The sequence below is a fragment of the Oratosquilla oratoria genome, chromosome 30, assembly GCF_046742065.1.
Source record: "Oratosquilla oratoria isolate Oo_2021 chromosome 30, ASM4674206v1, whole genome shotgun sequence".
In the NCBI taxonomy this organism is placed as follows: Eukaryota; Metazoa; Arthropoda; class Malacostraca; order Stomatopoda; family Squillidae; genus Oratosquilla; species Oratosquilla oratoria.
The window spans coordinates 39,013,281-39,040,420 of NC_134806.1; the positions used below are offsets into that span (position 1 = coordinate 39,013,281).

General features: G+C 39.5%; 1 protein-coding gene across 1 annotated transcript in view; it reads left to right on the forward strand.

The window, feature by feature from the left end:
• The window catches only part of LOC143041087 (cation-dependent mannose-6-phosphate receptor-like), an 85,525-nt gene extending 60,226 nt beyond the window's left edge, over positions 1 to 25,299 (forward strand). Inside the window, exons 5-6 of the mRNA XM_076212778.1 lie at positions 9,268 to 9,394; positions 14,627 to 25,299. Of these exons, the coding sequence (XP_076068893.1) occupies positions 9,268 to 9,394; positions 14,627 to 14,776 (277 nt within the window). The 3' untranslated portion in view covers positions 14,777 to 25,299. The remainder of the gene's footprint in view (positions 1 to 9,267; positions 9,395 to 14,626) is intronic.
• The last annotated feature ends 1,841 nt before the right edge of the window (positions 25,300 to 27,140 follow it).

Consider the following 27,140-nt stretch of genomic DNA (forward strand, 5'->3'; position numbering starts at 1 on the left):
CATGAGCCGTCTCCACCCTTTACTGTCATTTCTTCCCAGCAGATTTCTTTGCAATTAAAGTCGCCCATCATAACTATTCTTCCTCCATCTTCCATTATTTTATTTAATGTTATCTTTGTGTCCTCTAACATACTTTTATGTTCACTCTCCTCCCATGAGGCTGTTTTCGGAGGCACATAATTTATCACAAACTTTCTGCTCTTCTTATCTCTGTCTTCCACTTCTATCATAATCATCTCTACTGTATTCTTTCCATATATGACACCCCTCACGTTTATATCCTTCTTAGTCAGGAACATAACTCCACCCCCTTGCTTTTTCTCTCTGTTTCTAATCCAATAATTATATGCATCATGTCCTACACTGTTGGGTGGTAGTGGGCCTTTTAATTTTGTTTCTACAATTCCCATTATGTCCGGTTCTTTTTCTTTCAAATAATCATTCAGCTCATTCAATCCTGTTATTAATCCATCTATATTTGTGTAAGACACTTTTAGTTTTCTGCCACTTCCATTGTGTTCTCTGTTTCCCTTTTGTTTTTCGCTTGTATGTCGAACTGCCTTAGTTTCATATTCACTACTCTCCAATAGAATCTCTCTTTTTCTGACTCCGTTCTGTTCTCGTTTTTTTTCTTAGCTTCAAGTCTTTTCTGCTTTTCTTCCTCTCTTTCCTCTTTATTCATTTCCCTTTTTATCCATACCTTTTTATATTGTTCACTTGTTGCTAGTTTCCCTGTTTTGGATAAGATATTCTCTGCCGTCGTTTGTGACCTGAATTTAATCTTAATTGGTCTGGTCTTATCTGTACTATACTTTCCGAGCCTGAATTTTTCCTCAATTTCCTTCATAATTTCTGGTTCATCTTCCTGAACTAATTTTAGTAAACTGCTTACTTTTTCATTTTCCTCATTGGTTCTTGAGGTTCTATCTGGGTTATGTTTCTCTTCCATTCCTAATATAATTATACATTTCTTTTTATCAGCTAAGTCTCTTACTATATTCTCCTTCTGTCTCATCACTTTAATAACTGAGTCTTCAGTTTGTTCTCTCATTTGCTGTTTAATTATGTCAGTAAATGCAACTTTACTGTTTTCTTGAATTGCCTTCCATCCCTCTCTGTTTTCTTTATTATTCATCTTTAACTCTTCATTCTCCTTTTTTACTTCTTTTAACTGTCTTTTTAGGTCTTCTATCTCCTTAGTTAAGTTTTTGTTCGCCTTCTCTAGTTCTTCCAATTTTTCAACCCTTTGTACAATGTTGTTAACATGACCGAACCTACACTCCAAGTCCTTGATCATTTTATCGACCTTCTCTTCTAGTCTTGTCAGTCGGGGGGGGGGGGTTTGTGTCCCCCCCACCCTCTTTAAATCCCTGGAAAATATTCTCATCACTTTCTACTGTATTGCTCTTATCTATACTTCTAATCTTTACATTTTTATTAGACATTTCGTCGTCACTCAGCTGGTCGGGGGGCCGTTTGTTTACCTTTCGCCTGTCTGCCTGGGCCAAGTCTTCTCCTTCCTCATTTCCTTCCATTTCCCCAGCAATCCCTCCCCTTCTCCTCTTTCCCTACTTTCCCACTACCCCACGAGCAATTTCCCCCCCACCCTGTAAATACAATAGGCACTTCCTTTGCTTTGGGATCCACGAAACTTCACTTTTCTTCAGGACGTCCTCTAAGCCGTCCGTTCGTTGGTGTGTGTGTGTGTGTGTGTGTGTGTGTGTGTGTGTGTATGTATTTACATACATACATACATACACACATACACCAAGGCTTTTTCCCCCTTACAAGGGAGGTAGCCAAAAAGGGAAAGGCATAAAATCATTTCCAGCCATTTCATCCCTGAATACACTCCACACCCCTCCACCCTCCCTCTTATCTGAGCACCTCCTGGATGACGGGTCATCCCTGCACCTTGTCCACTGCCCTGGGTCAGAAGCAGTGTCGCAAGACACAGCACATCCACAGCAAGGCCGCTTCATTAAATCGGCGACCCCCCCTCTCCATCCCCCCATTGCATAAAAGGAGAGGACAGGGAGAAATCCCTTTGGGCTGCGTCAAATTTTACTCGCACATCCATCCACCTCATCCTAGGACGTCCCCTCATGGTCACTCCCTCCACATCTGCCTTCCATACCTCTTTTACTAGTCTTTCTTCACTCATTCTTTCCATGTGTCCAAACCATCCTAATATTCTTTCATCAACCCTATCTCCCAGCTCCTTTTCCACCCCTGTTCTCCTCCTCACCTCCTCATTTCTCACTCTATCTAGCCTAGTAACCCCCATCATACTTCTCAGACACCTCATCTCAAACACATTCAAACTCCTTTTCTCTTCCTCTCTTATGTTCCATGTTTCTGCCCCATACAGTGCTGTTGGCACAATCACTCCTTCATACAGTCTCCTCTTAGCATCCATTCCCAAATGTCTATTCCTCATTACACTCTTTAATCCACCAAGGCATTTACTCGCTTCTCTCAATCTACATTCTACCTCCTTCACTCCACCTTTTCCTGCCACATTTGCACCCAAGTATCTAAAACTATCCACTTCCTCCAGTCGCTCTCCCTTAATGCTCACTTCCAGTCTACTGCCACTTTCACCCCTTGTACATCTCATCACCTTACTTTTACCCACATTTATCTTTAGATTTCTTCTATCACACACTCTCCCAAACTCTGCCACCAACTTCCTCAATCCCTCCTCCAATCCTGCCACAAGCACAGTGTCGTCCGCAAACAACAGCTGGCTCACCTCCCACTTTTCTCCATTTTCTTTCACCATCTCCAATCCCTGACCCACTACCCTTGCATTTATCTCTCGCACCACCCCATCCATGTATAAGTTGAACAGCCAGGGCGACATAACGCATCCTTGACGAAGTCCCACCTTTACCTCGAACCACTCACTCTCTCCATTTCTCTCTCATAAAAACTCTTGACAGCTCCCAGAAGCTTTCCTCCTATCCCGTATATCTGCATAACCTCCCACAGTGCCTTTCTGTCTACCCTATCATAAGCCTTGTCCAGATCCATAAAAGCCCAAAAAAACATCCTTCCCCTTTCCTATAGCTTTCTCACATATCTGTCTTACCACAAAGATCTGATCTACACAACCTCTACCTATCCTAAATCCACACTGTTCCTCACCAATTACTCCTTCTGTTCCTCTCCTAATCCTCTCAATCAAGATCCTCCCATAAGCCTTCCCAACTACACTTAACAAGCTAATCCCTCTGAAACTACTACATTCACACTTGTCCCCTTTTCCCTTGTAAAGTGGAATTATACAGGCACTCCTCCAGTCCTCCGGCACTCTACCCTCTCTCCAGCAAACATTAAATAACCTCACCAGCCAGTCCACCATCACTGTACCTCCCTTTTTCAGACATTCTGCATGGCATCCATCCAGACCAGGTGCCTTACCTGCTTTCATCATCTTAACAACTGTCTTCACCTCATCCTTCCTTATTTCTCCTCCATTCTCCTCACTCATCACGGTCATTTTCTTAGCATTTCCCACTGCAGCTATCTTTCCCTCCCTATCCTCCTTCACATTTAGCAACTTTAGATTTCTTCTATCACATACTCTCCCAAACTCTGCCACCAACTTCCTCAATCCCTCCTCCGATCCTGCCACAAGCACAGTCTCGTCCGCAAAGAACAGCCCATCTTCCCCTTACTGCCTTCTCTTCCATTATCATCTCTCCATCTGCACCTTATACCTTTTCTTCTCTTCTTGATTCGCCTCCTCTTCCTCTCTTAATTTCTTTCCAAAACATCTTATTATTACCTTCAAAATTTTCTGTCATACTCTTACCCCATTTCACATCTGCTCTGTATTTACCTAGTTGTATTTTGCGGGAGGAGAGCTATGCTCGTAGTGACCCACTATTATATCTTTCCGCATCCAGTTTTTTCTTAAAGTCATGTATAGTTTTAGCACTCACTATTTCCTTGTTCAATTTGTTCCAGATATCTATCACTCTGTGTGGGAAGCTATTCTTTTTCAGATCTCTTCTGTAATTGTCCTTAAGTTTCTTCTCGTGTTTCTTCTGTCCCATTTTAGTAGGTCTTCCCTATCAAGAATTTCCATCCTTTTCATAATTCAGTAGATTGTCAGCAAATCACGTCTTTCTCTTCTTTGTTTCAGGGTTGGTAGATTTAGTTTATCCAATCTTTGTTCGTATGTCAAATTGCAAAGTGTTGGTGCCATCTTTCTTTCTATTATTACTATTTTTTTTTTAACTAGGTGTCCATAGTGACGCTGCATATTTCAATTTTGGTCTTATCAGTGTAACTAGTATTTTCTTTACCATTTCTTCATCCATGTAGTCAAAGGCCACTTTCATTGATATGGTGTCATGTCATTTGAGATAGTTACTCCTAGGTCCCTTTCCAAGTTTACTTTTTTAACTTCCTTTATATCAATTTTGTTTTGATACAATATTCTATTTTTGCTTTTTCCAAATTCCATTATACTACATTTCTTATATTTAAGTTCACTTCATTCTTCTGAATCCAATTCCAGACTTTGTCCAGGTCTTCTTGAGAAGATTTGCAGTCTTCCTCTGTATTTACTCTCTTTAATAGTCTCGCATCATCTGCAAAAAAGTTCATATAACATTCCACATCTTCATCCATATCGTTTATATAAATAGCAAACATTATCGAAGCCAATACAGAACCTTGTGGGACTCCACTTATCATATCTTCCCAATTTGCGTTTTTGTCTCTAAGTACCACCCTCATTTTTCTTCCATTCAAGAAATCTTTCATCCATTTCAATAACTTTCCTTGTATTCCACCTATTCAATTTTTCCTAGTAGATTTTTGTGTGGTACTTTGTTTGCCTTTTGTAAGTCCAAGAAAGCACAATCTGCCCATTCATCTCTTTCTTGTATTATTTCTATAAATCTTGAGTAAAAGCATATTAAGTTTGTAGTAAAAGGGAAGAGATAGGCAGTATGTTTGTAAGAAGAAAGATGGATGTGTTGGCTATGAGTGAAACTAAGTTGAGAGGGAGGGGCGAATGTGAGTTTGGGAGTGTAGTTGGGAGGTTCTCAGGAGTGAAGAGAGGACAAGGGAGTGGAGTGGAAGGAGGTTTCTTCAAGGTTAATGTGGATGAAGGTGAAACTGGGAAAGGAGATGTGGGTTTTTGTAAGTGCTTATTGAGGAAGTTAGTGACAGAGTTTGGGAAGGTGTGTGAAAGAAGGAAGTTGAAGATAAATGTGGGTAAAAGTAAGGTGATGAGATGTACAAGGGGAGAGAGTGGCAGCAGACTGGAAGTGAGTATTGAGGGAGAGAGACTGGAGGAAGTGGAGTTTTAGATACTTGGGTGCAAATGTGGCAGGAAAGGGAGGAGTTGGGGTGGAGGTAGAATGTAGATTGAGAGAAGGGGATTAAAAAATATAATGAGAAATAGACATTTGGGAATGGATGCTAAGAGGAGATTGTACATAAAAACATAAGAATGAAGGAGACTGCAAGAGACCATAAGGCCTGCACAAGGCAGCTCCATATCCATCACCACCTGTCATCCCCATCCATAAAGTTGTCTAACTGTTTCTTAAAACAACTGATAGTTTCAGTGCTCACTACATGGTTACTAAGTCTATTCCATTCATTGACCACCCTATCAGTAAACCAATTCTTGCCTATTTCCTTCTTAAATCTAAATTTGTCCAGTTTAAATCCATTACTGTGAGTCCTGCCATGTTATTTTAATATGATGACCTTATTTGCTTTACCCTTGCTTTGCCTTTGATCCACTTGAACATCTCTATTAGATAACCCCGCACTCTGCGTCTTTTCAGAGAGTGTAAGTCAAGGTGCCTAAGCCTCTCTTCGTTAGGTAAATTTCTGAGCCCATGTATCATTTTGGTCATTGTCCTCTGTACTGATTCTAGTGAATTGATGTCCATTCTATAGAAGAGAGACCAAAACTGTACCGCATAGTCAAGGATGGGTCTAACTATTGCTAGTTTGATAATTACTTCTGCACTTCTATTTGTAACCGTCCTAGCAATGAAACCTAATGATCTGTTAGCTTTATTCCTATGAAGGAGTGGTTGTGCCAACAGCACTGCATGAGGCAGAAACATGGAACATAAGAGAGGAAGAGAGGATTTTGAATGTGTTTGAGATGAAATGCCTGAGAAGTATGATAAGTGTTATTAGGCTAGATAGAGTGAGAAGTGAGGAGTTGAGGAGTAGAACAGGGGTGGAAAGGGAGTTGGGAGATAGGGCTGATGAGAGAGTATTGGGATGGTTTGGACACATGGAAAGAATGAATGAAGAAAGATTAGTAAAAGAGGTGTGGAAGGCAGAGGTGGAAGGAGTGAACATGAGTGGGTGACCTAGGATGAGATGGGGTAAAAAGGGCATTGAGAAAGAGGGGAATGTTGTGTACGGATGATGCTGTGATGCATGAGGGATGAGGGAGTATGTGTGAGAAATAAATTGATGCAGTCCAAAGGGAGTTCTCCCTATCTCCTTTTCTACACCTTTTTTACTAGTCTTTCTTCACTCATTCTTTCCATGTGTCCAAACCATCCCAATACTCTTTCATCCACTCTATCTCCCAACTCCCTTTCCACCCCTGTTCTCCTCCTACCAATCACAAAGCTATATATATATATATATATATATATATATATATATATATATTTATGTATATATATATATATGTATATTTATATATATATATATATATATATATATATATATATATATATATATATATATGTATGTATATATATTAGAACATGTGATAGTTCATGACCAACACATGGTTTTATTCCTTGCTCAACAGACATTCCCCTCTTTCCCAAAGCCCCTTTTACCCCATCCATCCATCTCATCTTAGGTTGCCCCTTCATGCCCACTCCTTCCACATTTGCCTTCTACACCTCTTTTACTTGTCTTTCTTAACACATTCTTTCCATGTGTCCAAACCATCCTAATACTCTTTCATCCACATTCCCCTCTTTCCCAAAGCCCCTTTTACCCCATCCATCCATCCATCTCATCTTAGGTTGCCCCTTCATGTTCACTCTTTCCACATCTGCCTTCTACACCTCTTTTACTAATCTTTCTTCACTCATTCTTTCCATGTGTCCAAACCATCCCAATACTCTTTCATCCATCCTATCTCCCAACTTCCTTTCCACCCCTGTTCACCTCCTCCCAATCACAAAGCTAAATATATATATATATTAGAACATGTGGTAGTTCGTGACCAACACATGGTTTTATGCCATTCTTCCCCTTTAGGCCGTTTTTGTGTTGTATTTATGAAATCCAGGTTAAGGGAAATTTAAAAAGAATTCATGTTTACAACAAGTTGGTTTACTGATCTATGAAACGATAATATTGTGATTCTTATGTACATTTACCTCCTTAATTTATACTCAATATAAAATAAACATTATACATATAATATGTATTTACTTTCATAGCAAACGCAGATGTGGGGGTAGAAATATAATGCTTGCACTCCATACAAGAATGTTCATCTCCTTTCTTTTTGTATTCTTATCCAGTTAAATGCTAATTTTAAACTATTAAAAATGAATCAAAATCCTTATCCTGGATTATCATTTATGAACCAGTTATGAAACATAAGGTAATGGGGGGTAATTATTTGACATCCCAATGGTGTGAATAAAACCTTTGGGTATTATGTTTGCTTAAGTATCACTTCCTATGTGATAATCTAACCTAACATTTATACTAACCTAACCACTTAATTTTCCTTTATCGTTGGGAGAGAGCACTCTCGGCCATAATCCCTTTCACAAATGATTTCTTATTAGTTCGTATAGCCTATTACAAAGGATTCTTCTGATTGCCATGCTTGGTTGAATCTGTGTATTTGTTTATGTAACTCCCCCTTTCCCATTATGTTCCTGTTGTGATGGAACCTTCAACTCAGAATGGGTGCTTGCAAAAAAAATAAATGAAATAAAAAGAATGATGATGATATGGTTTAATATCACAAACTCCTATCAGAAGGCTAGGACGGTGTCCCTTACAGAGGACTTTGTAGCGTGGAATTTAATGAACCATGCCCCTGGTTCAACTTCGCTGGTGGCAGGACTCGAACTGCCTTCCCCTCGACCTTCGCAAGTAATGATGCCCTCACCCACTCAGCTTCCTAAATGATAAATCCCTGCCCTTACATCAGAAACAGCAAGAAAAAAGTCGAAGTGTTTATAGTCAAGGTATCATTACCAGTTCCCAAGTCCAAAATTGATTTTTACAAATTTGTTCTGGGAATAAATCATTGACAGATGAACACAGACCTGGACAATCACCAGATTTTGATGAAGATGCTTTAACTAGTAGAATGCAAATCCCACAAAAGTACTTGAGATTTAAGGCTAGACCTCAACACACACTAATCCATAATCTGCTACCAATTGGAAAAAATAGGAAAAGTAAGCAAGTTGGTGTTAGGGTTCTTTTTTACTTGTAGTGAGAAGAACTAAGAAGATCACATATTCATTGTGACAGGTCTTCTTTCAAGACAGAGAAATGGCTCATTTCTCAAGCATATTATTACAAGTGGTGAGAAGTGGGTTTTTCATAACAATGTTCAAGGCAAAAGACAGTGGGTTGACAAGGATAAATCTTTGCAGCCTATCTCAAAGGTCGAGTTTCATGGAAGACAAGTTATGCTGTGTGTATGGTGGGACCACTGCAGTATATCCACCTCGAGTTTTTGAACTGCAATCAGACATGAAATGCAGACTTAAACTGTCAACAGCCACTTTCTCCCCTTGTATATCTCATCACCTTACTTTTATCCACATTTATCTTCAATATCCATATTTCACACACCTTCCCAAACTTTGTCACTTCCTCAATCTCCCACTTTTCTTCATTTTCTTTAACCATCTCCAATCCCTGAGCCACTACCCTTGCATTTACCTCTCACACCACCCCATCCATGTATTAATTGAATAGCCAAGACAACATAATACATCCCTGACCAAGTCCTACCTTTACCTCAAACCACTCACTCTCCTCATTTCTAATTCTAACACAAAATTTACTACTCTCATAAAAACTCCTGACTGCTCTTAAAAGCTTTCCTCCTATCCCATATATCTGCAATACTTCCCACAGGTTTATAGATACATATTCTAACTGTAAGTTCAAAATCATATCGACTTGATTTACATGTTACAAAATACTAGAATAACATTTTAAGTTGGATATTAGCACAGCCTGGAAACTAATGATATATCTACAACTTTTCAGGTTGTTCATCGCATTTGGCTGTTACTTCATTTTTGGATTCCTGTACAGACGTCTGGTTATTGGAGCTAAAGGTGTTGAGCAGATACCAAATAGATTCTTCTGGTGCAGAGTGGGCAACAAATTGGCTGTAAGTAGAAATTTAATGGCAGTGTATTAATACTGTACACACACTACATGTACATATGCATACAACTTTGTTCCAGTATTCACATAGTTTTGGAGGGAGAGTAACATGAAATCTTGTTAATGATCAGTTAGAAATTTATTTAGTGTATTTAATATGAAATAGTGAAGAGTGGTAGGAAGGGAAAACCTTGAACTAGAATGTAAGTTAATTTGTAACTAAAATGTATTTTAAAACTGATGACTGAAGTGGCAATGGTGAAATGGATGACAAGGACCACCAAGTCTTTCCACTCGAGTCATAAGAGGCGACAAAACAACGGGACGGGGGATGGGATTAGGGGTCGTACTACCTGTAGCCCCAAAGGGGACATTCCTAAAAAGAGTAAAGGCATAAGAGGGTCTAGGAGTTTTCCAACCAATATCCTAAGGTTTGGGTCTTTTAATGTGCGTGGATGTGGGTCTTTTTAATGTGCGTGGATGTGGTACAAATTCAAAATACCAACCCTGGAACAAAGAAGAGAAAGAGGAGATCTACTGACCATTTACAGAATTATGAAAGGGATGGAAGCCCTTGACAGAGATTTATTAAAGTGGGATAAGAGAAAAATGAGGACATGAATAGAAACTCAAAAAGGATAGTTATAGAAGAGATCTGAAAAAGACTAGTTTCCCACACAGAATTATGGATATCTGGAACATATTGGATGAGGCAACAGTGTGTGCAAAAACTATACAAAAATTTAAGAACAAACTAGATGCTGAAAGATACAAAGACAGTTCACTACAAGCATAGCTCTCTTCCTGTATAATACAACTAGGTAAATCTGATCCTGCCACAAGTGCAGTGTCATCGGCAAACAACAACTGGCTCACTTCCCACTTCTTTCCATTTTCTGTAACCATCCCCAGTACCCTACCCATTACCCTTGCCTTTACCTCATGCACCCCTCCATCCATGTATACATAGAACAGCCATGGTGACATGACACATCCCCCAGATGCAGTCCCACCTTTACCTCAGACCACTTAATCTCTCCATTTTCCATTCTAACACATGCTTTACTACTCTTGTAAAAACTCAACTGCCCTTAAGGGGGTACGCGACACCTGGGGGGGTGAATTTGGTCAAGATATGGCATTTTTCAAAACTGTGTTCAAAATGTTCGTATACCACTTAGAAATAAATCCCGACAAATAATTTTCCAGCCGCGCGCAATTTAAAGGTCCTGGGTGAGGTTTAAAGGGACAGATTTAAAGGCGCAACCCACACTAGAGGGAGGCGTGCCACTTAGGACCTTCAGGCGCAGCGAATAACGTTGAAATTTGATTGAATTTACACTCGCCCAGTGTATCAACGGCCAATACGATTGTGGAGGGGAAGGGAGGAAGGTGGAGGGAGAATATTTCACCAACTTTGTGCGAAACTAAGCGTTAGTTCCCGGCTAGCTCTGAAAAGGGAAGTACGCATGTCTCATGAGCTCTCATTGCAATCTATTACTTTAGCTAGTACATATTACTCTTTAGTACAGTCATCATGGGTAGCAAAAAGAACAAAAGAACATCACAATGACAAAAAACAGCAGTTAAAGATGGCAAGCAGTCAAAGACGACTAAAGATCTCACCACCTCTCACTCCACCACCGCCCTCACCTGCACCTCTGTGACGGTGACAGAGGTAAAGGACAACATTAGACTAAACAATTCAAAGAGGAAGATTAAATCCAAAGAAGAAAGCAAGAGGAAAAAGATCAAGGCTATACAGGAAGAAGAAAGAAGAAGGGACATCATATGATGCTGGAGGGGGTGCCCTACCAACATAGATTGGCGAGGGGAATCTGATGAGGAAAGAGAAGGTGCCCACTACTGGAAAATAAACCTCTTTCCAATGATTTAGATACCCTGAAGACCCCCAGCAGAGAGGTTTCATATGAAGAAACCGCCAAAGGTGCAAAAAAGCAAATTATATGATGTTGTCGTCTGTGCGTCGTCACTACTGTGACATACTTATACATACATACATACATACATATACCAAGGCTTTTTCCCCCTTCCAAGGGAGGTAGCCAAAAAGGGAAAGGCATAAAAACACTCCCACCCATTTCATCCCTAAATACATTCCACACCCCTCCCACCCTCCCTCTCATCTGAGCACCTCCTGGATGACGGGTCATCCCTGCACCCTGCCCACCGCCCTGGGTCAGAAGCAGTGTCGCAAGACACAGCACATCCACAGCAAGGCCGCTTCATTTAATCGGCGACCCCCCCTCTCCGTCCCCCCTTGCATATAAGGAGAGGACGGGGAGAAATCCCTTCGGGCTGCGTCAAAATTTACTCACGCATACTACCCCACCCCCCGCCCATTCCTCCTTATGCAATCACAACATCATCCATATACAACCATTCTCCACTCACCTCTGTCTTCCGTCCTCTCCCTTCCTTCCTCAACAGACATTCCCCTCTTCCCCAAAGCCCCCTTCACCCCATCCATCCACCTCATCCTAGGACGTCCCCTCATGTTCACTCCTTCCACATCTGCCTTCCATACCTCTTTTACTAGTCTTTCTTCACTCATTCTTTCCATGTGTCCAAACCATCCTAATATTCTTTCATCAACCCTATCTCCCAAATCCTTTTTCACCCCTGTTCTCCTCCTCATTTCTCACTCTATCCAGCCTAGTAACCCCCACCATACTTCTCAGACACCTCATCTCAAACACATTCAAACTCCTTCTCTCTTCTTCTCTTATGTTCCACGTTTCTGCCCCATACAGTGCTGTTGGCACAATCACTCCTTCATACAGTCTCTTCTTCGCATCCATTCCCAAATGTCTATTCCTCATTACACTCTTTAATCCACCAAGGCATTTACTCGCTTCTCTCAATCTACATTCTACCTCCACCTTCACTCCACCTTTTCCTGCTACACTTGCACACAAGTATCTAAAACTATCCACTTCCTCCAGTCGCTCTCCCTTAATGTTCACTTCCAGTCTACTGCCACTTTCACCCCTTGTACATCTCATCACCTTACTTTTACCCACATTTATCTTTAGCTTTCTTCTATCACACACTCTCCCAAACTCTGCCACCAGCCTCCTCAATCCCTACTGTACTTACTTATTATATAATAAGAATTAAGCCATGAAAAAATCAATCAAATTGGTGAAACTATAAGCAAGTTACAGATATATTCATATTTCAAGTTGCCATATCTCCGTTCGATATTTTTCTACTTTTTTTAATCATAAAAAATTTAATATACATCAGATTTAGATGAAACTTACTAGGAATATTAATTTTAGTAACTGCTAGGGCCGATCATTCGAATATTTTGAATAGGATGAAAGAGTTCGGAGTAATAATGGAAACGAGCAAAAAAAATTGTATTTTTCACGATTTTTGCCAGACATTAAAATTGAAATGCCTGTATGCAAAAGTATAAATGAAATTGTTCAATTACTCAATGACCGGCCCTAGGTGTGCCTACTGACTAATCATAGCCAAAATATAAAACAAATTGGTCCACGTATTATGGTGCTGTGCACTTTTAAATGTCGCTACTGGTATACGTACATGTGTACATGTGTACATACATCATTCTGCTTCACCTAAAATGTAGGCAATATGGATACCTATTTACCTGAGAAGTTTCAGCTCTTTACTCTAAATATTTTAGAAAATGACCTCCAGGTGTCGCGTACCCCCTTAACAGCATTCCTATCTGTATACCAAGGAATTTTCCCCCCTTTACAAGTCAGAAGTCATTTACCCACTCCCACCCATTTCACTCCCACCCACCACCCTTTCCTCCCTCTCATCTTAGCTCCTCTGTAAAGGTCATTGTCCTAGCATCATGTTAACATCTTCAATATGAATCAAATTCTTGCAGGCACCATCAGCTGCCTGATGTACAATGATTAGATGATGCATTACAATACTCACATTATAGAATATATAAAGTTACAGCTGTATTACTTGTTCTCTTTCACTCTGAATATTAATAACCACAGAAAATGTGATCTAGCCAGTTCACAGAATATGGGGGCCACTCAGCTACATCTACAAAATAAATATAATCAAGATGCCAATGCTGGCATCCTCATATACCCACTCACATGTCATGATGCCTATGTAGCCATCATCGTATGGAAGGGGTTAAAGGGATGTTCATACATACATACATACATATACCAAGGCTTCTTCCCCCTTACAAGGGGGGTAGCCAAAAAGAAAAAGGCATAAAATCACTCCCACCCATTCCATCCCTGAATACACTCCACACCCCTCCACCCTCCCTCTTATCTTAGTACCTCCCGAATGACGGGTCATCCCTGCACCCTGTCCACTGCCCTGGGTCAGAAGCAGTGTCGCAAGACACAGCACATCCATAGCAAGGCCGTTTCATTAAATCGGCGACCCCCCCTCTCCGTTCCCCCATTGCATAAAATGAGAGGACAGGGAGAAATCCCTTCGGGCTGCGTCAAATTTTGCTCACACATACTACCTCACCCCCCATCCCCCTGCCCATTCCACCTCATGCAATCACAACATCATCCATATACAACCATTCTCCATTCACCCCTGTCTTCTGTCCTCTCCCGTCCTTCCTCAACAGACATTCCCCTCTTCCCCAAAGCCCCCTTCACCCCATCCATCCACCTCATCCTAGGACGTCCCCTCATGTTCACTCCCTCCACATCTGTCTTCCACACCTCTTTTACTAGTCTTTCTTCACTCATTCTTTCCATGTGTCTGGGGTATTGGCTGTTTGTTATTGTGGCAAAGTAGCATGCAGTTGATACTTTAGGGTCTATATGGGGCGCCCCTATGGACCAGAGCCACACATCATTTTGTCTATGATAGAGGAAAACTCTGTTCATAGAGAAATGATGACACTTTTATACTACGACTGTCCCTCCGTTATGCTGTCCTCCAACCCCTTGTTGCTGTCCTGTACCATTTCTCTGAGTATTCTTTTTCTATGACGGGGGAATTCCCTGTGGTGGGGGAAAAGAATAGTTTTCCCACTTGGATCGTAAGAGACGAGAAGAAACGGACGGGGATTGGGACTAGGCATCCTTCTCCTTGTAGCCCCACAGGGGAAATTCCTAAAAGAAAAAGAGAAGGATGTTCATGGCATTAAATATATATTAACAAGAGAGTGTTTATATAATGTGTTTATAACTCCCAAATTTACTAGTTAATTTACTTTAACTATTAATGTGTTATACAGGATGGCTGTGACATGTTGCTTCGTTGTGACCGCTGGTGTGGCAGAAGGACTTCAGGTTCATCATATGATGGTTACACACCAATTGAGGAAGAACTTGCTCAAGATCTACAGGATACAGCTGATAGAGATTCTACATTGCTTAGTCCATAAGAAGAAATGTTGAGTTAGGTCTCACCTCCCAGATGTAATTTGCAGAACATATATATTGCTCCCTATTAAGAAGTGACGAGAATACTTTGCTCTTCATTGCCTGTAGAGCAATTTGTGAGCCAAGAAAGATTTTGCTGTGCCTTCAGCTACATACCTAATTTTGATTTAATAGTGCACAATGAACTTTATAGTTTAGGTAGATGTTCATAATTTTCTAATTCATAAACCTCCTTTGCTCCCGGTGTTCAAATAAGCTGCACATATAAGCCGAAGGCCATGGGTCTTCTGCAAGAGAAACCAGGGGCAACAGATGGATTGAATATAAGCTACATTAATATGGAAACATTTGCATATTGGTATCCCAAGGTGGCTGTTTTCTTAACCCATTCTTGAAATTATGATCTGCTTTAACCTTTTTATTATTAAGTTGAGTTGGGAATTATTTTTCTGTTAGCAATAATGATGGAATAATGATTCCCTGTCTAATAATGATCCCCCCATCTGGGGTATTGGCTGCATGTTATTGTGGGGTTTAAAGTTGCTCAGTAGCATGCAGCTGATACTTTAGGGTCTATATGGGGCACCCCTATGGACAAGAGCCATACATCATTTTGTCTGTGATAAAGGAAATCTCTATTCATAGAGAAATGATGCTATTTTATTATAATACAACTGTTCCTCCATTGTGCTGTCCCCTCCCCCTGATTCTTAATACTGTCCTGTGCCACTTCTCTGAAAATTCATTTCTATTTTTGCCAAACCCTGTGGTAGGGCAAAAAGAATACTGCCACCAAATGTTCCCACTTGAGTCATAAAAGGTGACAAAAATAGAATGGGGATAGAACTAGGCATCCTACTCCCTTTAGCCCCAAAGGGGATGTTCCTAAAAAAGCAAAGGCATAAGAGGGTCTAGGAGGAGTTTTCCTACTAGAACCCTAAGGTCTTTTAATGCGCAAGGGTGTGGTCCAGATGAGAGTAAAAGGGAAGAGAAAGGCAGTATGTTTGTGAGAAGAAAGATGGATATGTTGGCATTGAGTGAAACTAAGTTGAAAGGGAGGGGAGAGTTTGAGTTTGGGAGTGTCGTTAGGAGGATGTCAGGAGTGAAGAGAAGACGAGGAAGAGAAGAGATGGCTATACTTGTAAGTGAAGAGATAGGTAAGTGTGTGGTGGAGTGGAAGGAGGTTTCTTCAAGGTTAATATGGATGAAGGTGAAACTGAGACGGGAGATCTGGGTCTTTGTAAGTGCATATGGGCCTGGTAATGAGAAGAGTGTAGAGGAAAGGAAGGCTTTTTGAATAGATATAAATGAGTACATAGAGGGTTTAAGGAGAAATGTCAGTGTAGTGGTATTGGGAGAACTCAGTGCTAGGGTAGGAGATGAACCAATAGATGGAGTGGTTGGGAAGTTCCAGGAAAAAATTGTAGTGGAGAGATGATGGTAATGTGTCTAGAGAGTTGATAGCAAACAAAGAGGATGGGAGGAAATAAAAGGAAGGGTAGTGAGTGGTGGCATGATGAAGCAAAGGTGGTTGTAAAAGAGAAGAAACAAGCATTCACAGATTGGTAACAAAATAGGACAAGAAAATCATATAAGAGGTACAAAGAAAAGAGAAGAGAAGTAAAGCATAAGATAAAGGAGGCAAAGAGGAGAACAGATGTGAAATGAGGTAAGAGTATAACATAAGATTTTGAAAGGCATGAAAAGATGTTTTGGAAGGAAATTAAGAGAGGAAGGGGAGGCAGATCAAGTAGAAAAGAGGTAAAAGGCATAGATGGAGCGATAATAATGGAAGAGAAGCCAGTAAGAAGAAGATGGGCAGAGTATTTTGGGAAGTTGTTAAATGTGAAGGAGGATATGAGGGAAAGATAGTTACAGTGGGAAGCACTAAGAAAATGACAGTGGTGAATGAGGAAAATGGAGGAGAAATAAGGAAAGATTAAGTGAAGGCAGTTGTTAAAATGATGAGAGCAGATAAGGAACCTAGATTAAATGGGTGTCATGAGGAGTGTCTAAAAAAAGGAGGTACAGTGATGGTGGAATGGCTGATGAGGTTTTTTAATGTTTGCCTAAAAGAGGGTAGAGTGCCGGAGGACTGGAGGAGTGCCTGTATAGTTCCTATTTACAAGGGAAAAGGAGACTAGTGTGTGTGTAGTAGTTTCAGAGGGATCAGTTTGTTAAATGTAATTGGGAAGTCTTATGGGAGGGTTTTGATTGAGAGGATTAGGAGAGGGAGTAATTGGCGAGGAATAGTGTGGGTTTAGGACAGGTAGGAGTTGCGTAGATCAGATTTTTGTGGTAAGGTAGATATGTGAGAAAGCTTTAGGAAAAGGTAAGGATGTTTTTTGGATCTTTATAGATTTGGAAGAAGTTCATGACAGGGTAGACAGGAAGGCACTGTGGGAGGTATTGCATATATATGGGACAGTAGGAGAGCTGTTAAGAGAAGTTAAGATTTTTTATGAGAGTAGTAGAGCCTATGTTAGAATTAGAAATGGAGAGAGAGAGTGGTTTGAGGTAAAGGTGGGACTTTGCCAGGGATGTGTTATGTCATCTTGGCTGTTCAATTTATACATGGATGGGGTGGTGTAAGAGGTAAACACAAGGGTAATGGTCTGGGGATTGGAGATGATTAAAGGAAATAGAGAAAAGTGGGAGATAAGAGAGTTGTTGCTCACTAACAATACTGCACTTGTAACAGGATCAAAGGAGGGACTAAGAAAGTTAGTAATGGAGTTTGGGAAGGTGTGCAAAAGAAGGAAGTTGAAGATAAATGAGGATAAAAGTAAGGTGATGAGATGAACAAGGGATGGCAGCAAATTGGAAATGAGTATTAAAGGAGAGAGACTGGAGGAAGTGGATAACTTTAGATACTTGGGTGCAAGTGTGGCAGGAAAGGGAGGAGTGGAGGTGGAATTAGAATGTAGATTGAAAGAAGCAATTAAATGCCTTCGGGGATTAAAAAGTGTAATGAGAAATAGACATTTGGGAGTGGATACTAAGAGGAGATTGTATGAAGAGGTAACTGTGCTGACAGCACTGTATGGGGCAGAAACATGGAACAAAAGAGGAAGAGTTTAAATGTGTTTGAGATGAAATGCCTGAGAAGTATGGTAGGGATTACTAGGCTGGATAGAGTGAGAAATGAGAGGAGAGTGTGGGGTGGAAACTGATTTGGGAGATGGGGTTGATGAAAGAGTACAGGTAAACGTCGACTTACGATGGCCGCGACTTACGATTGTTCGACTTTACGATGACGACGACGACGACGACGATATGATAATTTAACCCCTTCCATACGGTGCCGCACACGTAGGTGTCATGAGGAGCAAGTGGATTCGCGACGCTGCCATATCGGCGTCTTGATTATATTTATTGTAGTCGCCCCTGTGTTTTTACATTCTCTCAAATGATTCATTCTCTGTGGTTTTCAAAATTCGCGGGTGAGAGAGAGAACGATCGATATAAGCGGTGACTATATTTTATGATGCGAGTATTATTACGTCACGTCGTACGGCTGGCATTGGCTGCTGCCCGCGAGATTTAAGTCCGTACTGAAAATACATATTATAGTGTTTGAATATGGTAAAAAGGATAAAAATAATTAAATAAACTACTGTACATGTTTAATAGGCTATATTCAGTATCTCTGGTGGTTAATATACAGGTAGGCTAGGTACAGTGACCACGGAACAGAGTGGGGATCGACTTACGATGAGATCGTCTTACGATGGCTCTATCGAAACCTAATGCCATCGTAAGTCGACGTTTACCTGTATTGGGTTGGTAAGAACACGTGGAAAGAATGAGTGAAGAAAGATTAGTAAAAGAGGTGTGGAAGTCAGAGATGGAGTGAATATGAGGGAGTGGCTAAGGATGAGATGGATAGATGGAGTAAAAGGGGCATTGGGAAAGAGGGGAATGTCTGATGAGGAAGGAAGAGACAAAACAGAAGATAGGGGTGAGTGGAGAATGGTTGTGCATAGATGATGCTGTGATGCATGGAAGGGAGTGGGTGGGGGGTGAGGGAGTACATGTTAACCCCTTCCATACGGTGCCGCACACGTAGGCGTCATGGGGAGCGAGTGTATTTGCGAGGCTGCCATATCGGCGTCTTGATTATATTTATTGTAGTCGCCCCTCCATAATGACATTCTTTCTAATTCTTTTGTAATCGCATTTTCTATGGTTATCAAAATTCACGGGTGAAGAGAGAACGATCGATATAAGCGGTGACTATATTTTATGATGCGAGTATTATTACGACACGTCGTACGGCTGGCATTGGCTGCTGCCACCGAGATCTAAGTCCATGACGCCTACGTGTGCGGCACCGTATGGAAGGGGTTAATGATGTTTTGACGCAGTCCGAAGGGATTTCTTCCCATCTTCTCTTTTTCAACATGAGGGGGCAGAGGGCGGGGGGTTGCTAGTTAAATGAAGTGGCCTTGCTGTGGGTGTGCTGTGTCTTGCTGCATTACTTCTGACCCAGGGCAGTGGGCGGGATGCAGGGATGACCTGTCATCCAGGAGCCAAGAAAAGAGGTAGGGAGGGGTGATGAATGGGAGTGGAGTATGTGGGGATGAAATGAGTGGGAGTGGATTTATGACTTTAACTTTGGCTACCTCCTTTGTAAGGGGGGAAAAGTCATTGGTATATGTATGTATGTAATAATGATGCCACCTCAGTTTAAGTTGCATTAGCCAAGACAAAAGATTTAAGGGAACTATCATTAAAAATTTGTATGTACAGATTATTTTACATATGCAAAAAAGTATTGTCATATGTTGTTTGTATATTTAATGTAATTTGTGATGAAATTGTTGTACTTATTGCAGATTTAAGAAAAATGAATAATTCTTAATCTATTTTATATATCTTTATGAAAATAGATATGACATTTATTTCCCATTGCAAAAGATGCCTCTTTACCTTTTCAAGCCTATCAGGGATGTCATGAACAAGATTTTGGACTTAAGTGGAACTGCATACAACATTGTGTGGTATCTTTTAAGCTTTGCAGTCATGGAAGTGCCCTCTCTTCCATGTTTCTGTGGGTATTGGAGCTATTATCATCATAGTGCAAGTTATGAAACACACATTTGCAATGCTGTACACTTGGTGAGAAATATATAGCAGTATAGTTCCATAATCATTAAAAGCAAGCATGCATCATAATGATGCACGGGTGAGAGCTCAATTGCCATGTAATCATGTGCAATTTTTGTTGGTGGCTTGAAGGTATTTCTAGATACTTTAGGTGTCATTATAAACAGTGTGTGGTATAAACGGGTAAGTGGCAAATATACATCAAACTAAGAAATGAATATGAAAAAATATGCAGGGAAGAAAAGAGAAACTATGAAAAGGACATAATAGAAAGATGCAAGGGCCAACCTAAACTATTCAATAGGTATGTGAATGACAAACTAAAAGATAAACATTAAATAGCGAAACTGCATGAATATATAGATGATGTAGAAATGGCTGAAATTATGAACATTTTAAATCTGTATTCACAATTGAAAGTACACAAAATTGGGAGGAAGGACAGAAAGATCCCCCCAATGAAAGAAATAACTGTGACATAGAAGGAAATAAGGGACTAAATAAAAAACCTTGAGGTCAGAAAATCACACGATCCAGATGGGATTGCAAATTGGATATTAAAAGAATGTATAGATGAACTAATGCATAAAATACACAAGATAATTGATTTCTCACTCAAAGAAGGAAAAGTACCACAAGATTGGAAAAATGCAACTCTTGTACCAGTATACAAAGGAGGGGACTAGGAAAATCCAACTAACTGGTCTCCCTAACAAGCACAATAGCAAATATATGTGAAAAAGTTATGAAAAATAAATGAATTAAACATTTGGAAGAGAATAATATACTAAATCCAAAACAGTTTGGATTTAGACACAAGGAACCACAAGGCAGGCCATCACATTACAATGTAAACATGTACCTAGAGCCATCTACTGGCACAAGGGTGAAGCAAAATAGAAATATAGGTTTTAGATCACTAAGAGGCACAAAAAGGTTTCTACTTGATAATGGTGAAGGTCATTTCTCAGGATTTAGTGGGTATGAGAAATATGAACGATTCGTTGAGGTGGGAAATTGACAATCTGTGAAAGATGAACAAAGACCTAAACAAGAAAGTGACTTAAAAAAAGTAAACACGAAAATAAAAGAAGAGTTAAGTGCACTAGAAAAAGAACTGGCAGAGTTAAAAAAAAAAGAAGTGAAAATGAGACCTTAAGAAAAGAGGCATGATATTGCATAATAAAGTGGCATAATATTGTCTAAGGATAGAAGCACTGGTCAACTGTTGGTGATAATAACTGCCATTACTTGCCAACAGAACTACCCCTTCCCCTCCTAGCCCTTCCTCCTCTCCCATTATCTTATGTACAGCACTTCCAAACTCAAACTTGACATTCCTTTTCAATTTAGTTTCAGTCAGTGCTAACATATCAATCTTTGTTCACACAAGCATGCTAGAGTACCAATTTCCTTTTCGTTGCTCTCACTTTTTCCACATTCACAGGAATACAATTTCATGCCAGAACCCTAAACACCACATGCCCTTCATACTACAGTTCACAAGCACCACCAACAGAATGAAAATTGTAGATAAGTAAAATAAAATAAAATAAATTAAATACACTTGAAGCAAACTATTCAAACATAGCAGCCTAACCATGTAAACTACACAAATCATCCACACAAAAACACACACACTCAGATTACTAAGACAAAGTCCTTCAAGACAGAGACCTAATTCAGTACTCTAATAACAACCTCTAAACATGAACCCCACAAAAAAAAAAAAGTATATATATATATATATATATATATATATATATATATATATGTGTGTGTGTGTGTGTGTGTGTGTGGGTGTGTGTGTACACCAAAGGCTCTTTCCCCTTAACAAGAGAGGTAGCCAAAAAATAAAATAAAAACCACTCCCACCCATTCCATCTCCACATATTACTCCCATTCATCCCACTCCCTCTTATCTTGGCTCCTCCTGGAAGACAGGTCATCCCTGTATCTCACCCACTGCCCTGGGTCAGAAGTAGCGTCACAAGACAGCACATCCACAGCAAGGCCGCTTCATTAAATAGGTGATCCCCCCTCTCCTTCCCCTCATGCAGAAAAAAAAGGAGATGGAAAGAAATCCCTTTGGGCTGCATCAAATTATTTTTTCATAGATACTCCATCACACGAAAATGGTTAAACTGGCAAACAGCGAGAAATTCAAACATATATAGATACAAAAGGAAATAAGTGATGAGGAAAAAGAGAAAGATAAAGCTCTCAGAATTGAAGCCAAGAAATGAGAAGAGAACAAAGACTGAAAAAATGATACATCAAAAAAATGGAAACTTAAACCAAAAAAGAAAGGAAAATATGAAACAAAAAGTGGCATACACAAATATCGATGGCATAATCTCTGGAATCAATAAAGTAAATGACTATCTAGAAACAGAAAAACCTGATATCATGGGAATAGTGGAGACAAAATTGAAAGGATCTCTATCAACAAGCATAGTGGGACATGGTCTATACAGAGATGGCAGAAGTTATGATCAGACATTTCAGGTCTGTTTTTACATTTGAGAGCTCACAATCTTGCAAAGATGTCAGGAAATCGCATGGACCAGATGGAGTCGCAAATTGGATGCTGAAAGAGTGTATAGATGAACTGACATAAACTATACAAGATAATTGACTTTTCACTCAAGAGGGAAAGGTGTCACAAGATTGGAAAGATGCAAACATACAGTAGTACCCATATGTAAAGGAGGAAATAGGGAAGATCCTACAAACTTCAGACTGGTAACCTTTACAAGCACAGTAGCAAAAATATGCGAAAAGGTCATCAGAAACAAATGGACCAAACACTTGGAAGAAAATAAAATAATAAACCCCAAACAATTTGGCTTTAAAAGTGGCAGATCATGCACCACAAACCTAATCTGCTTTTACTCGAGATTGATATAGATAATACAAGAAATAGATGGCTGGGCAAATTGTGCCTTCTTGGATTTGCAGAAGGTATTCGACATAGTGCCACATAAAAAATTAATAAGAAAAATTGAAATAATAGGAGGAATACAAGGTAAACTGTTTGAATGGATGAAGGATTTCTTAACTAGGAGAAAAATGAGAGTGGTATTTAGAGACAAAAATTCGAACTGGCTCCTTTAATGTTTGCCATATATATAAATGATATGGATGAGGGAGTAAATTGTTACATGAACTTCTTTGCTGACGATGCCAAATTACTCGAGAGTAAGAGCAGAAAAAGATTGCAGATCGCTGCAAGATGACCTAGACAAAATATGGGAATGGAGTTGCAAGATGTGAGATGAACTTCAACATTAAAAATGTAGCATAATGGAATTTGGAAAAAGTAAAAACAGAGTATCAAGACAGTATAAAATTGGAAACAAAGAAGTCAAAAAAGTTGATTCAGAAAGGGACCTAGGAGTAATTATCTCAAGTGACTTGACACCTGATAAACATGTCAGTAAATTATTCAGAGAGACATATTACTTATTGAGATCAGTGAAATTGACCTTTGACTACATAGTTGAGATGGTAAGAAAAAGTCGTTACACTGATAAGACCTAAACTAGAATATGCTGCAACACTTTGGGCTCTTAGTGCAAAGAAGAACATAAGAAAATTAGAAAGAATCCAAAGAGCAGCAAAAAAAAAAAAAAAAAATGCCACCTACACTGTCAAATCTGACATACAAACAAAGATTGGAGAAATTACATCTGTCATCACTGGAACAGAGAAGAGAAAGAGGTAATTTGTTGACCATTTACAGAATTATGAAAAGGATGGAAATTCTCGATAGAGATGATTTATAAAAGTGGGACAGAAGAGAAACAAAAGGACATGAAAAGAAACTAAAGAAGGACAGTTACAGAACAGACCTGAAAAATAAAATAGCTCCCCACATAGAGTGATTGATGTCTGGAACAAACTAAATGGAGAAACAGTGTGCCAAAACTATACACGATTTTAAGAAAAAACTGGATGTGGAGAGATACGAAAATGTGTCAGTACAAACATAGCTCTCATCCTGTAAAATACAACTAGGTAAATACACCCATCTCCCACCCACTCCCTTCCATGCATTGCAGCAGCATCCATACACAACCATTCTTCACCCCTATCTTCTGTCTTCTCCTGTCCTTCCTCAACAGATATTTCCCTCTTTCCCAATGCCCCTTTTACCTCATCCATCCATCTCATCCTAGGTCGTCTCCTCATGATCACTCCTACCTCTGCCTTCCACACCTCTTTTAATAATCTTTCTTCACTCATTCTTTCTATGTGTCTAAACCATCCCAATTCTCTTTCATCAACCCTATCGCCCAACTTCCTTTCCACCTCTGTTTTCCTCACCTCGTTTCTCACTCTATCTGGGCTAGTAACCCCTATCATACCTCTCAGGCACCACATCTCAAACACATTCAAACTCCTCTCTTTCTCTCTTATGTTCCATGTTTCTGCCCTATCTATAGAATCATGGGAAGTACAGAAGTCCTTAATAGAGAAGATTTACATGGGATATGGGAAATACAAGAGGACATGGAAAGAAACTCAAAAAGGACAATTATAGAAGAGATCTGAACAAGAACAGCTTTCTCCACAGAGTGGTGGATGTATGGAACAAGCTGGACAAAATGATAGTGTGTGCAAAAACCATACACAAATTTAAGAACAATTTTGACACTGCGAGACACAGAGACGGGACACCTCAATCATAGCTCCCTTTCCTGTAAGATACAACTAGGTACAACTAGATAGATACAATCTCCTCTTAGTATCTGTTCCCAAATGCTTTTTCTCATTATACTTTTTAATCCCCCATGGCATTTACTTGCTTCTCTCAATCTACATTCTTCCTCCACCTCCACTCCCATTCCAGCCACATTTGCACCCAAGTATCTAAAACTATTCACTTTCTCCAGTGTCTCTCCCATAATACTCACTTCCAGTCTGCTGCTGCTTTCTCCCCTCATACATCTCATCACCTTACTTTTACCCACAATTATCTTCAACTTCCTTCTGGCACACACCTTTCCAAACTGTCACTAACTTCCTCAATCCTTCCTCTGATCCTGCCAGAAGTGCAGTGTCATCAGCAAACAATAACTGGCTTACCTCCCACTTTTCTGAATTTCCTTTAACCATCTCCAATCTCCGACCCATTACCCTTGCATTTACCTCTCACACCACCCCATCCATGTATAAATTGAACAGCCAAGGTGACAACACATTCCTGGTAAAGTCCCACCTTTACCTCAAACCACTCACTCTCTCCATTTCTGATTCTAACACAAGCTCTACTACTCTCGTAAAAACTCTTGACTGCTCTTAATATCTTCCTTCCTATCTATATATCTGCAATACCTCCCACAGTGCCTTCCTGTCTACCCTGTCATAGGACTTTAACAAAAAAAAAAAAATAAAAAAAAAAAAATAATAATAATAATAATAATAATAATAATAAGTAAATCCATACCTGATAAGAACAATACTAGCTCACCTGCATTTAGGGCACATCCAGTATTAAAACATTTCAAACACAGAATAGGTCTGGCTACAGATTCAAACTTCCCCAGATACAAGCATCACACAGAGGATACAGAACACTTCAAACTACAATACCCTACACTAAGAATCCTTACACAACAACACAATATATCTTCCCTGAGTGACCAGGGGCAGTGGAATGATTGATTGATGCCATATCCACACACATTCAAGAACCAATTACTTGGGATCTGGTTGGAGTCTTCTCCACAGATCTTCTTTTATAAGCTAACTGTTTATGTGACAGAATAGGATTCCTAGTTTCCTCCCTCCATCCAATTTATTCACTTTCTTTAAAATACATAGGAGCATATTGGTGGCATTCTTATTCCTAACCACAGGAGTATTTCACTTAGAGAAAAAATACATATACTTTAGACTGGATGACCTGAAAAGTAACACTTATTATTGTTATATTAAAAAGCTCTCACCCCCATATAAAAGGGGTGGCTGAGTCAAAGCATACGAGTATATCCACACCCTTCACGCATCCTACACCCATCCAAACACATTTGTTGTACCTTCTATCTTAGCTTCGTGTGGATGAAGGATAATCCCTGTCCTCCGCCCTCTGTTCGGGTCAGAGGTAATGCAGGAAGACACAGCACCACAACAGGGCTCAACAGCTAAAACTGGTTTACTCCCACTGCCTCATTACATCCACTAGAGCATTTACAGAGCAGACAAGAAGAAATCCCTTCTGGCTACACCATTTATTATCAATAGAATTTGCTCCTGAAGAAGGGGATTGGCCTGAGGACCATCACTGGAAACTGGTACTCTGGGTTTCCAGTTAATGAATTATTCATCATCAAAATAGAATGGTGTTATGATTTAATGTTTTATGTCATATAGCCATATTATAAAACTGGGAGAATCATGTATATGTAACAATGTTTACGAAACGAAAGCAGTGTTTTGCGTTTGGATTTCATTGCTGGTAACCAGCACTTTATCTGAAAGTAGCCTTATGCCATTGTAAATTAAATATAATTAGGCAAAAGTTAACTATGAATACTTGTTCAGGCTCTCCAACACATGTACTGTGTACTATTTCTTTTGACTATGGTATTCTAATTTTGTGTTTAAAATTAGTGTAATTATGAATAGGTATGAATAGAAATATGTTATGAATTTTATATTTGTATGCTCCTTTTCTGGGTGTTAGTGCTTGAAGAATTTTATGAAAAACGAGTGACTGTTTAATGTTTGAGATAGATTATGTTAGGAAAATATAGGAAAATATTTCATTTATGTGAAAGACAGATGACAAAAAATATGGTTGGAGTATGGATTTGTCAGACAATTTTAACTTAGTAATACCTATGAAACTGTGCAAATGTAAAAGATGTTAAGTGGTTGTGATTGGTCATGGTGCCTTATTTTGAAAATCTTTGGATATTTTATATTCTGTGATTCTTATTTAGTGGCCTTGGGTGTTGTGATATAAGATATAGATTGCTGTTGTATATTTTTTCTGAAGTTTCAAAAATGGCAAATGTTGAAATTTATTTCTTCTCTGCATATTACATAAAGTGTTGCTTATGAAATTTTGGTTATATGAACAATTATTCAAAACAACTTGTAGGGAAGAAGTTGTAATGGTATTAAGTAATAAAAATGATGGATAAATTTGTGTGTTTATCCTTTTTAGATGCTGAACTAAGAAATGTACATTTTTTTCCTCTCAGAAGAGACCTCTCAAGTAGAAAAGAAAAGTAAGATAAATGAGGA